We start from the raw sequence: 12,645 nt of genomic DNA on the forward strand, positions 1-12,645 counted from the left end.
CGGATGTTCATTCGAAAACAATCTCTCGATCCATAAAAGATTGGGAGGAAAGACTTTCTCTACTCTTGGGGTATTTCTGAAGAAATGACTTCTCTTTATTCTAAAATAGGAGAATATTTTTCTACATTTTACGTTCTTATACTTCAGTTTTGTGGGTTTGAATTTTGTTGTTGTTGTTGTTGTACTATTTACTTTTGAGATCCAATGATTTTTTTTGCCAAAAATAAATACAATAAGAAAGAAGAAAATAATCAGTACAGTAAAGTTTCATACAATATTCGTGTTCCCTAACTTAAATATGTTTATTGTCCAAACAAAATCTTGACAAGATTGATGTATTTATTATTTCATACCTTTTCTTTCTTTGCTTTCAAATAACGCGCTTTTTCTTCGGGAAAACGAATTTGTAAAATAAATTAAAATAATGACACGGATACAGTCATACACAAACTGGACTCCATGTAATGGTTTCTAGCATATTTAAAGACAACCAAACTCAAAACCAAACCAAAACACCAAACCAAAACTTAACAACCTCCATTAATTGAAATCATCAAACCCTCAAATATCTTCTATATCCATTTCCAAACACACATTATAATTTCGATAATTAAAATTAAGTAACCTCGTTTAGTATTGATTAATTTATGTCGATGGATCACTTATTGGGTTTACTCAGAGTTCATATCCATAAAGGTGTTAACCTTGCTATCCGAGATCTACGTAGTAGCGATCCTTACGTCATCATCCGTATGGGTAAACAGGTAAATTTTATTCCAAATTTTGTGTAAGTGATTAATTTGGTTCTACTTAGTTATTTCCGCCAAATGTAATTTTATTTAATCGGTTTAAATATGCTAGTAAAAGTTTTTAGATAGATGTATGATCGCTTTGTTTTTCACCTGAACTAAAAATGAATTTTTACAATTTTATGTTATTTTTGGTGTACAGAAATTGAAGACTAAAGTGGTAAAGAAAAACTTGAATCCTGTGTGGAATGAAGATTTGACTCTATCAGTTGTAGACCCACAACCAGTTAAATTTGTAAGTTTTTACGGAATATTTAATAATTAAATCACAAAAAAATTGTCTGCTGCTTACTTGCTATTTATATATGTCGCATATACTTGGCAAAAAAATTACTGTTAAATATTATTAAACTTATCACTTATTTTTTAAATAAATTCAGTGAGCACGACTGTTAAATCTTAAATTTTTTTGTACAGAACACTAGTTTCGGGAGGGGACCCTAGTGAGTATTTTTTTATTGCAACATATACTGTCCTAAGTTTATAAACATAATGACATTGGCAATAACTAATGTCCTTAATCTTCATTTAAAATTTTAACATGATTGATTAAACGATTGTTTGGATGTTTGAAATTGCTTATTTTAATGAGCTTATCCGCCTATAAAAATTTTTTTTTTTTTGAAAGGCAAGCAGTTTAATTGATATCTAAAATAACACGAAACACTAGCAAGAAGTTAGACAAATACAAGAACATACACCCAACAGAAAGATAAAAAACTCACATCAAAACAAAGCCCGAGACCACAATCCAAACACAAAAATTTCACAACAAACAAATACTCGAACAAAAGTGGCCACCGCGACTAGATGCAGAATCTAAGTTTCCGTATCCGATGACGCACAGGAGGAGCAACATGAGCAACAAGCGACTTCATCGTCGTCCTCTTCCGACTCTTTCATCACATTCTCGAAAAAGTATCTTTCATGCCAACGAAAGTTATTCCTAGTTCGGCAACACTTCATATTACTCCGACCCCAAACATATTTAATGAAATGGCTTTTAATCAACGGATGGACTTTTCTCAGTTTACCACGGAAACGGGCTACCGCGGAATTAGATGAAGGATGGTCTATATCACGATCTATCCCATCAGGAATGAAGTCCAACCCAGTTGGGGTGCCAAAGCCCATTCCAGTGTCATTAGGAACTGGCCCACTAGAAGAAGAAAGGACAGGCCCGTCATCAGTTTGAATTTCCATTGGGACTACCAGCCTATCCCTTTTGTCACGCGTGCCGACAAAATCTGTGCAACCCTCGATTCCTGCACCTCTGTCATTGGGCTTTGCAACAGAATCATGAGCATTCATCGGACAAACCTGAGCATCGCCTAAATTAACCTGAGCGTCACCTGAGTTAGATTCCGGTATGACAGTCGGAGACTCATCAGATGAAGTTGGAATAAAATCATCATCTTCGAGCATCACTTGAAATAAATTCCGGTATGGCAGCCGGAGACTCATCGGACGAAGCCGGAATAAATTCACCCTCTTCGGCATCATCTGGGGTATCTGCAGACTCAAAATTACTCGATTCAACATCATCTGTATCATTTAAACCTACATCACAGGCACCCTGATTCTCACCCACTCTTGACTGATCTTTTACTCCTACGCACGATTCATTGACAGGTTCTGATAAGTCTGCTGGATTACTGGAATCTTTTTCTCCTACACTCGACTGATCTTTTCCTCCGACATCAACTTCAACCCGAGTCTTATTCACTTCAACCAACGACCAAGAATATCGATTCTTGTTAAAACTGAAAACGAGATTGTGATTGCTCACCGATTTAGGGAGATTAATTTCGAAACATTTGCCTTCGACTTTGATCTCAATGCGATTAGCCATGTGAAACTGAAATTCCTTGGATTCATGTTTAATACTTGCAAGCGAATCCATGAAGCTTTTTTCCTTCCCATTTAATTGGATTAGACGGACCACGGTTCCACGGGGCCGGTGGAAAGTCATCCGCATTCAGATTGTATTCATAATCCTTGCTCGATGAATGATTAGCAACATTCCTCTCCATAGCTTTGTACGCTCGAATTCATTTACCATTAACTTGAATGGTGTTCAAGACCTTTGCAAAAGATTCAATATCAGTGATGCCAACATAACGGACGTATCCAAAGCGTTGGCCGCTCGACAATCTCTTTCGTGCAAAATACACATCTTTAAGATCTCCGTAGTTCTCGAAGACTCTCCGGCACTCAACTCGAGTCCATGTGTCCGGAAAGTTGAAAATCAAAAACGAAATTACTCGATTATCGCACGACTTAGAACACGAAAAGCCACTTGGCTTCGACATGAAGATCACATCATCTTCGGCCAGGAGCCTGACCGGAAGGATGAAGTTTACCGGAGATAGTTTGAAATGAAGAGGTAGTTTGAACAGGCGATGATGAAAAGAATGGATGAATTTTTGGATTGTTCTTCAAAGAGTAATAAAGAAGAGAAGAATTAAAAGAAAATAGAGTGTATTTGGTCAGAATTGGTGTTTGAAAAGAGGTGGTGGAGGGTGGTTTAAGGTGGTGGAGAGAGGCTGAGGAGGGTGGTGGAAGGTGGCTGAGGAGCGTGGGGATGGAATTCAAAAATTTCCGAATCCCAAGTTTATCCGCCTATAAAATGGCAACATGCTTTTATTTTTGAAATTATTTTTTTTGTTAATGAGGAATCTTTTCAACCTTGTATGAACGATTACATTGACTTTATTTTTTTGTGAAGAAATAAAAAACCGGTGTTCAAAGAAAAACCGCCTTAAATATGCTTTTTGTAAAAATCGTCTTAAATATATGCAAATAAGCGCTCAAAGAAACAATTTCAAACATCTTCTATGTTGGATTTTTGACAATTTTAAACCTATATCCTGTTAAGAGTTTTGGTACTAATGGATATATTAATAAATGTAGGAAGTGTACGATAGGGATTTGTTATCAGCAGATGATAAAATGGGGGATGCAGAATTTGACTTGACGCCGTTTTTGGAAGCAGTAAAAGCGCATAAGAATGATGATCATCTCCCAAACAATACAATAATCTCAACTGTCAAACCAACGAGAACCAACTGTCTTGCAGAGGCAAGCGACATAACATGGACAGATGGACAAATTGTCCAAAACATGGTTCTTAGATTAAGAAACGTTGAATGCGGTGAGCTTGAAATTAAATTGAGTTGGATCAGTGTTCCCGGTTCTAGACGAATGTAGTTAGTTTACTAGTCGCACTTGCTTAATTACTGCATCTATTTCCATAGGTGGTTAGTGTATTGCATATTTAGGCTTTTGACGTTTTTCTCTTTAAATTTTGTTAGTAGTTAATCAGTTGTAATGTTGTACAAAAGCGATTGAATATTATGATAGATTCAAGAACCATTGATTGCTTGGGGTTTCGTCACGGATAATGTGTTTATTGGTTTGTTCTACCGTTATAATATAGACTGGTTTCGTATAAACTGAAGATACTGAAGTGAAGTTATTAGTCTACAACTCTACGTAGACATATTGCTTGTATAGTTAATGAAGGCAACCATGAAAATATGAAATGAAAGTTTTAGAACATTTTATTTAGTAACACACCCCTGTTGGTTTCTGAATGTATTGATCGTTTTATTATTGAAACTGAACTGAATTGTTGATTTATATACAACCCTCATATTTTCATACTTGAATTGACTAATTTGCCTATAGGGTTGTTATCCATACGTAATATATAATTAAATTCGACGTTGATCAAATATTTATTTTTAGTCGACACTTTTTGTTAACTAAAGTTTACACTAATTATATAAAATAACTTTAGTTAATATTAACATTAATACATATTATATTTAAAACTATATGTAACATAATTATTAATTAAATGATAAGTTATTTTAATCATTATTTACATTTTTAGCTTATAAAAAAAAAGAAATAAGATTTTTTTTATAAATTAAATAATGAGCCCATGAATTTTGACTAAATATTTTCAAAAACAAAAACTTATTAAAAACATTTTTAACATGTTTTTATTATTTTGTCAAAATTGACACCTTTATTTTATTATTTTTTTTCTTTTCACCAACCATTTTCCCCCCTATAAATACCCACTTCCATTTCATAAAAACTTGTATCAAATCTTTGAAAAAACTCTCTCACAAACTTGGGAAACTACTTGAGGTATTTTCTATATTTTTTATCGAATTGCTTTTATTTTTTTGTATATTCTTTATAAATTCGAAATTAATATATAAATTATGTTTATATGTTATAATTAGTATTATAAGTATTATAATGTATAAAAATAATTTTGATAATTTATGGAATATTATTTATAATTAAATACGAATTATGTAGTATTTAAACGTAAAAACTATGAAAAATTCGTAATAAAATATTAAACAGTAATAAAAATAATTATAATTTTTTTTTGAGATTATTATACTTTTATAAACAAGCGAAAATTATAAAAATTAAATAAATGGGTCGATTAGTATTTAAATAGAATTTACTTTTGCATTATTCTAAACTGTGAGAAATAATAAAGAAAATACAAAATAAATACAAAGGTGTATTAAATCTATTTTTATAAAATTTTTATATGATTAGTAGCATCACTAGATACTGTAAAAAAATATAAAAATTAATTTTAAATGTTTTTCCTATTTATTTAATTATAGGCCGATTAGAATGGTTATATAATTAGAAAACATTAAATAAATAATATTTTGATATAAAATTTGATTTAATAATTTTTATAACATTTTTACAGAATATAGAACCTGTAAAAAAATATAAAATTATTTATTTAGGTCGATTTGATATTTATTACCTAATTAATTTTGATTTAATCTAAACCGATAACATATGCAAAGAAAAATGGAAATAAATATAAAAACTTGGAAAAATTATTTTTGTAAATGTTTCTACTGATTCATATGCCTAACTAGAGTTATAAAAATTATGAACATAATTTTTAGGTGACTAATGGAATTAATCAACAAATTAAATCGTATATGTATATAATTCGGCTAAACTAATTAAATACATATAAATACATAAACATGTCGTATTTCTATACGCACATAATGGGTGAAGGTTATGATCAAAAGATAACATATGACTTATACGAACTCACCGCTATTTACGGTAAAGTGGATGATGTATAGGTTGCCATAATGGGAATAAGGTTTTGGATTAAACGAAAGGTTGTAGACTTATAGTCCAACTGAAAGTTCCTGACCCCTGGTTACATCTGCTCATCCCGATTTACTTAATAGCAACGAAGTTTGGACAAAGTTGTACAACGTCTTAATGTGGAGGATTATAACCCAAACTTTCTAAAACTATAAAACTGCTTTAAATGGAAACTTTTCAAAAGTAGAAACTCTTACTATAAATTGTCACTATTAATATAATCCTTATATTAATAAACATACTTTTGTCTGTTAGAACATAACTGACTAAACGTTATATCTCTAGGTTGAGATCTCCGTTACTTACTTCCGTCATTTTCTTTTCTTTGTGGATTATCTTCAACTGCTATTTAAGGTGAGTTTTCATAGCTCCCTTTTTATAATATTTTTGGGCTGAGAATACATGCACTATTTTTATAACTATTTTACGTTTAGACACAAGTACTCAAACTTTTATGCTATATACATGCTTTGTCATGCTAAATTCCTACCGTAATATCGTTAATTGCTGAGGTATAAGATGCAAGCTTAGTCATTGTGAGTAGCGCTACTGAGAGTGACGTCTCTAGTCAGTTGACCGTTGGTCTTTGACTACATAATAATGATTCAACGACAAGAATAACAAGTGTCACGGGGTAACTGTTGTTTAGTCACGATATTACAAACTCAGCATTACTTTTAGATTGGTATTTCTATATCAATCAACACTTTATATTGATATTTCTATATCAACTTTATTAAATCTTGTGGTCTAACACTATTATTGAAATCATTATTTATGATAAACCTATGAACTCACTAACCTTTTGGTTGACACTATTTAGCATGTTTATTCTCAGGTATTACATAATGCTTCCGCTGTGTATTTGCTAATTGAAAGCAACATTTCAACGAGTCATTCATGGATAATTTGAAAGGCTTGCATTTGCTAATTTGATGATGAATGCTTGCTATGCTTGGAGTCTTCATTACATATCATATCAATTAAAGACATTTAATGTTCTAAATACAATGTAATCTATTTATCTTCCGCTGCAAAACTCAATAAAACGTCTCATATAGAGTCGTTCTCGTTTATACAACTGTGATTTGATATAATTAGTCACAAATACCCCAGGCCCTATTTGGGGGTGTGACAGTTTGGTATCAGAGCAGGTTGTTGTAGAGAATCAGGATTGCATTTTATGTGTGCCTTATACAATTAGGTACCTTAGCAATGTAGGACTACAACTTTCCTTGACTATTGTGCCTTTAATTGTTGCCTTTAACTGTTAAATGCTACACTATACTTTAGAAACTTTACTTATCTTAGAATGCCGAGTCAATCTAAGAATTCTATTCACTGTCCTAAGTATTATCCAATTACGCCACCGCATTTAAATGCGACACCAAGATTTTTGAAATTCTCGACATTCCTATGTCATCTATCATGGTTTTGTGTATTACATATGTATTACATGAAATATTATCCATGAATTTTGAAACTCCTATAATTAATACTATTCATACTCAAATGTATATAACTCCCTGTTATATATCACGTACCTATATGCCTTATGCCTTTATGCATCAGTTTGCGAACCGGAAAATGTCATTGGGTTATCACAGTATACGAATTGAAAGTCTTTAATAGAAAGATTATTAGATTACATACTTATCATTTTATGATCTCGACACGTCATACCGCCATTATTGGAGTATAGACAAATCATGTCTTATCATATCTTATCATATCTATCCCAACAGACTTTGTCTAACACTTTTCCTAAATTTCCTCCGTAAATTACAGAAATCTTTTTGCTATATATACATATTCAAGGAGACGAACATAATATTCAATATCCAACACCCATTTCATAACAAACCCTAATTCAAATCACATAATATGGATTACTCACTTGATTCCTCGAACTCCTCGAGCTCCAATGGCAGCGTAACCAGAATGAACCAACCAATTAGCCATCATCTATTTTGGATGAATTGGGGATGGGTTCGTAGTCTACTTAATCAATGGAGAAGTGAAGAAGATGATCCTTTCCACCCACCACATTGCCCTATTGGCGAAGAACCTGAAGCGCTTACCGGCGAAATCGTTCGGAACACTATTTTCACCCTCATTTCCAGGGTATCCCACCACGAGTATATAATAACTAGAATTTCAGATCTTATTTATCCACTCGTCCGAACCGCCAATCATCCTGGTATCATAGAAGAAGTCAATGAGCTTCGCGTTCGAGTGGTGGCTCTGGAGAATATGGTGCGAATTCTACAAGCATCAGCAGCACCAGCAGCATAACCAGCACCACCAGTACCATCAACATCACCACCAACAGCATCAGCTTCACCAACAACAACATCCGCATCCCACGCCTCAACATCATACTCGGTACCTCAGATATCAACATCATATGCCCCTAGATACCAAGGAATATTAGAAATAATGAGTTACGATGTATTGACTCATTCTTTCTGAAGAATTATATATGTATACTTTATATATATATATATATATATATATATATATATATATATATATATATATGATTTGAAACAATAATAAATCTTTTCATACTAAGCTATTACGTGTGAGTCTTAACTGGTAGTTACTACTTGGTTAATTCATATCACTAATATGCTATGATGTATATCTTTCGTTAATGACTTAACAATCGTTAATCACTGCTTCAGCACAATAAAATTTCATAATAAATCAAGTGTATTATTCAAATACATATTTGATTTTACACTTCCATTTTCGATGTATTCGAAACTTTCTAGAAAACATTATTCGTGTCTTGTGAATTTCACAAGGATTCCACGAGCATCAACATCATATACCGAGGTATATCAATAACAATGAACGATGAAGTATTGATTCATAACTTCATTAGCGAAATATATCGCAACAATTATGAAATCTCTAAGGTTTCGAAGATTATTTATTCTCGTTTCAACCATAAATCAAATGAGCTTAATATTATATAAACTCATTAAATTCATGATTACATCTGAAGAATATATATATGAACGTATATCTTCATAAAGATGGTAATTAAAAATCCTTTTGTACAAACAGTTAATTGTGAAAATATTTTAACGGGTAGGTAATACCCGAGAAATATTTATATCTCACATTAATATGTTACATTGTACATTCTTCAATTCTAATTCAATAAGTTAGTAACAATACTACTTACATTCACAAGAGATATATATCCGTTCACTAAAGAACAACCATTTGGATACAAATTCAATTACATATTCTGATTTTGACATATCGGAATTCAAGTAAAGCTTTAGCAGATGTTATCTTCCTAAAGATTACTTCATTCATGAATTATATTCATTCGTATTCTATGATGAATTATCACATCAAATCACCGAAATTATCATTCATTACTTTTGAAATCAACAACGCCTATTCGTTAACCATTAGATCCATTGACAATTACAATCAGCGTTTAATCATCTAAAAATAAAATTTCTTGAAACCATCTCGGATTGATAATCAATGATTCAGATTCGTTAACCTTGAGAATGATGACGAAGCAGCAAAAGCTATAGATGGTCTTAATGGCCAAAAGTTTGATGATAAAGAATGACGCATTGAAAAAGCTCAGATTTGGAACTGGAAAACGGATTGAGCAAACCATGAAGGAAGCTGTGGACAAATCACAAGGACTAAACCTGTAATCAAAGAATCTAGATGATTCGATTTCTGATGAAAACCACAGAAGATCTTTTTACGAATTCTAAATCTTTACGGAAGAATTTTCCTCATTATCATTCGATCTTAGAAATTCTAAGATATCATCGTATCCTTCGTTATAAATATCCTCTATATTTATGAAGATATCTTCATAACGATTCTTGGCCGCAATTAATTATCTCTTTGCGATATCTTTATCACATCATAAAGGAAATTGTTTTAGTTTCTATATTCTGTAAAATTCAAGTTTAAATTATAAATGTTTTGAAGAAGTGTTGGGAATTGAAGCATGAGTTAGTATAATATAATGACGTCAGGCCAACGTGATTATATTACAGTAAGTCATGCTAAATTTTAATGGAAGATGATGATTCATAGACTTTATAATCATCATTTGCCATGTTACACGACTCTTACATTCTACATAACCTCTGAACATATCAAGAAAATATATTCTTGATAGTTCTATCCTCGGTAATTCTGGTAATTTACCAAATCAAATCGTGATATTACATTCCTTTCTGCTTAGAACATTAGGTATTCGAAGCTTCATACCTATGAATTCTGGACCATTATTCGCTTGACTTGAAGTCGGGAAGAAGAAACAAAAGCATGGAACTCCGAAATAGAAGAAAATATATATATATATATATATATATATATATATATATATATATATATATATATATATATATATATATATATATATATATAAAACCCAATAACAACACAGAAATTACAAACCGTGTATATCTATGCGAATAACAAGATAAAGACACGGGAGAACTAAAAACACTATAAAACCAAGAGTATAGTAGAAATGAATAGATTCTTCTGGCGGCAGATGAAAAAGAAGAATGACAGATATGAAAGTTAGGAGTATATCCAGAATCAGAACTGGATGGAGCATATTGACGAGTGCTTTAAAGTATAAATTAAGGAAGAAAGTATTGGAGTGATAAAAATAATGAAACGGAAAAGGTTGATTTATAGTGGAAATATCAGACATAGTAATCGAGGCAGATTACGAATTTAATCAAAGAAAATCACAAATTCCTTAATTACCGGAGAATCAAATCTTATAGATTACGAAAATTTCCTTTAAATTCCTTAAATTCCGGAAATCAATCGTGACTACGTCAAAAGTTAAGGCGAACATTTAATTTCCCCATTTCACTCTTTTGTGATAGCTTCGTTTATACTCTTCCTATAATCGAATCGTTTTATCCATATTACCCAATGTTGATAAAACTCTATTTTCAACTCATATTCATCATTCTTGTTGTAAAGAATGACAATCTCTATCAAATTTCACGACTATGATTTTCATGAACTCCTATCTATTTTGTCTACCCTAGCGTGGTGGCATAAACGCTCAAGGTTTAAATGAGCTCAATATTATTCATAACACATTTTATGTATCCAATTTACTTAAATGACTTGTATAACATCATCATTTTGAATGATCTCCGCATTAATAATAAAATGCACTTCGTAGAAGAACTGGTAGAAGTTATGGTTTGTATGATTTTAATTCTTGAAACGGAACAATATTCTATCCGTTGGAATTCACGCAAGGCCCCGAGCATACCTGGGAACGTGAAAACCAAATAAAACGTAAATATCTTCGTCTATGTACGAACAACGCCGATTGATGGCAACAACTAAATTTCGGGACGAAATTTCTTTTAACGGGTAGGTACTATAACAACCCTCATATTTCCATACTTGAATTGACTAATTCGCCTATAGGGTTGTTATCCATACGTAATATATAATTAAATTCGACGTTGATCAAATATTTATTTTTAGTCGACACTTTTTGTTAACTAAAGTTTACACTAATTATATAAAATAACTTTAGTTAATATTAACATTAATACATATTATATTTAAAACTATATGTAACATAATTATTAATTAAATGATAAGTTATTTTAATCATTATTTACATTTTTAGCTTATAAAAAAAAAGAAATAAGATTTTTTTTATAAATTAAATAATGAGCCCATGAATTTTGACTAAATATTTTCAAAAACAAAAACTTATTAAAAATATTTTTAACATGTTTTTATTATTTTGTCAAAATTGTCACCTTTATTTTATTATTTTTTTCTTTTCACCAACCATTTTTTTCCCTATAAATACCCACTTCTATTTCATAAAAACTTGTATCAAATCTTTGAAAAAACTCTCTCACAAACTTGGGAAACTACTTGAGGTATTTTCTATATTTTTTATCGAATTGCTTTTTATTTTTTTGTATATTCTTTATAAATTCAAAATTAATATATATAAATTATGTTTATATGTTATAATTAGTATTATAAGTATTATAATGTATAAAAATAATTTTGATAATTTATGGAATATTATTTATAATTAAATACGAATTATGTAGTATTTAAACGTAAAAACTATGAAAAATTCGTAATAAAATATTAAACAGTAATAAAAATAATTATAATTTTTTTTTGAGATTATTATACTTTTATAAAGAAGCAAAAATTATAAAAATTAAATAAATGGGTTGATTAGTATTTAAATAGAATTTACTTTTGCATTATTCTAAACTGTGAGAAATAATAAAGAAAATACAAAATAAATACAAACGTGTATTAAATCTATTTTTATAAATTTTTTATATGATTAGTAGCATCACTAGATACTATAAAAAAATATAAAAATTAATTTTAAATTGTTTTTCCTATTTATTTAATTATAGGCCGATTAGAATGGTTAAATAATTAGAAAACATTAAATAAATAATATTTTGATATAAAATTTGATTTAATAATTTTTATAACATTTTTACAGAATATAGAACCTGTAAAAAAATATAAAATTATTTATTTAGGTCGATTTGATATTTATTACCTAATTAATTTTGATTTAATCTAAACCGATAACATATGCAAAGAAAAATGGAAATAAATATAAAAACTTGGA

At 30.5% G+C, this 12,645-nt stretch overlaps 1 protein-coding gene across 1 annotated transcript; it reads left to right on the plus strand.

The window, feature by feature from the left end:
• Window positions 1–501: 501 nt before the first annotated feature.
• Window positions 502–4,202, plus strand: LOC139896492 (protein C2-DOMAIN ABA-RELATED 1-like). Its single transcript, XM_071879132.1, has 3 exons — window positions 502–764; window positions 952–1,044; window positions 3,723–4,202. The coding sequence occupies exons 1-3, from the start codon at window positions 648–650 to the stop codon at window positions 4,017–4,019; spliced, it is 507 nt and encodes a 168-aa protein (XP_071735233.1). The 5' UTR covers window positions 502–647; the 3' UTR covers window positions 4,020–4,202.
• The last annotated feature ends 8,443 nt before the right edge of the window (window positions 4,203–12,645 follow it).

The sequence above is a fragment of the Rutidosis leptorrhynchoides genome, chromosome 3, assembly GCF_046630445.1.
Source record: "Rutidosis leptorrhynchoides isolate AG116_Rl617_1_P2 chromosome 3, CSIRO_AGI_Rlap_v1, whole genome shotgun sequence".
NCBI lineage: Eukaryota > Viridiplantae > Streptophyta > Magnoliopsida > Asterales > Asteraceae > Rutidosis > Rutidosis leptorrhynchoides.

Excerpts from the sequence above, each read along its gene's own strand:
- LOC139896492 (XM_071879132.1), top strand. The coding sequence starts at position 648 with ATGTCGATGGATCACTTATTGGGTTTACTCAGAGTTCATATCCATAAA. Across the intron at positions 765-951 it reads TCATCCGTATGGGTAAACAG|AAATTGAAGACTAAAGTGGT; the intron begins GTAAATTTTATT and ends TTTGGTGTACAG. Across the intron at positions 1,045-3,722 it reads ACCCACAACCAGTTAAATTT|GAAGTGTACGATAGGGATTT; the intron begins GTAAGTTTTTAC and ends TAATAAATGTAG.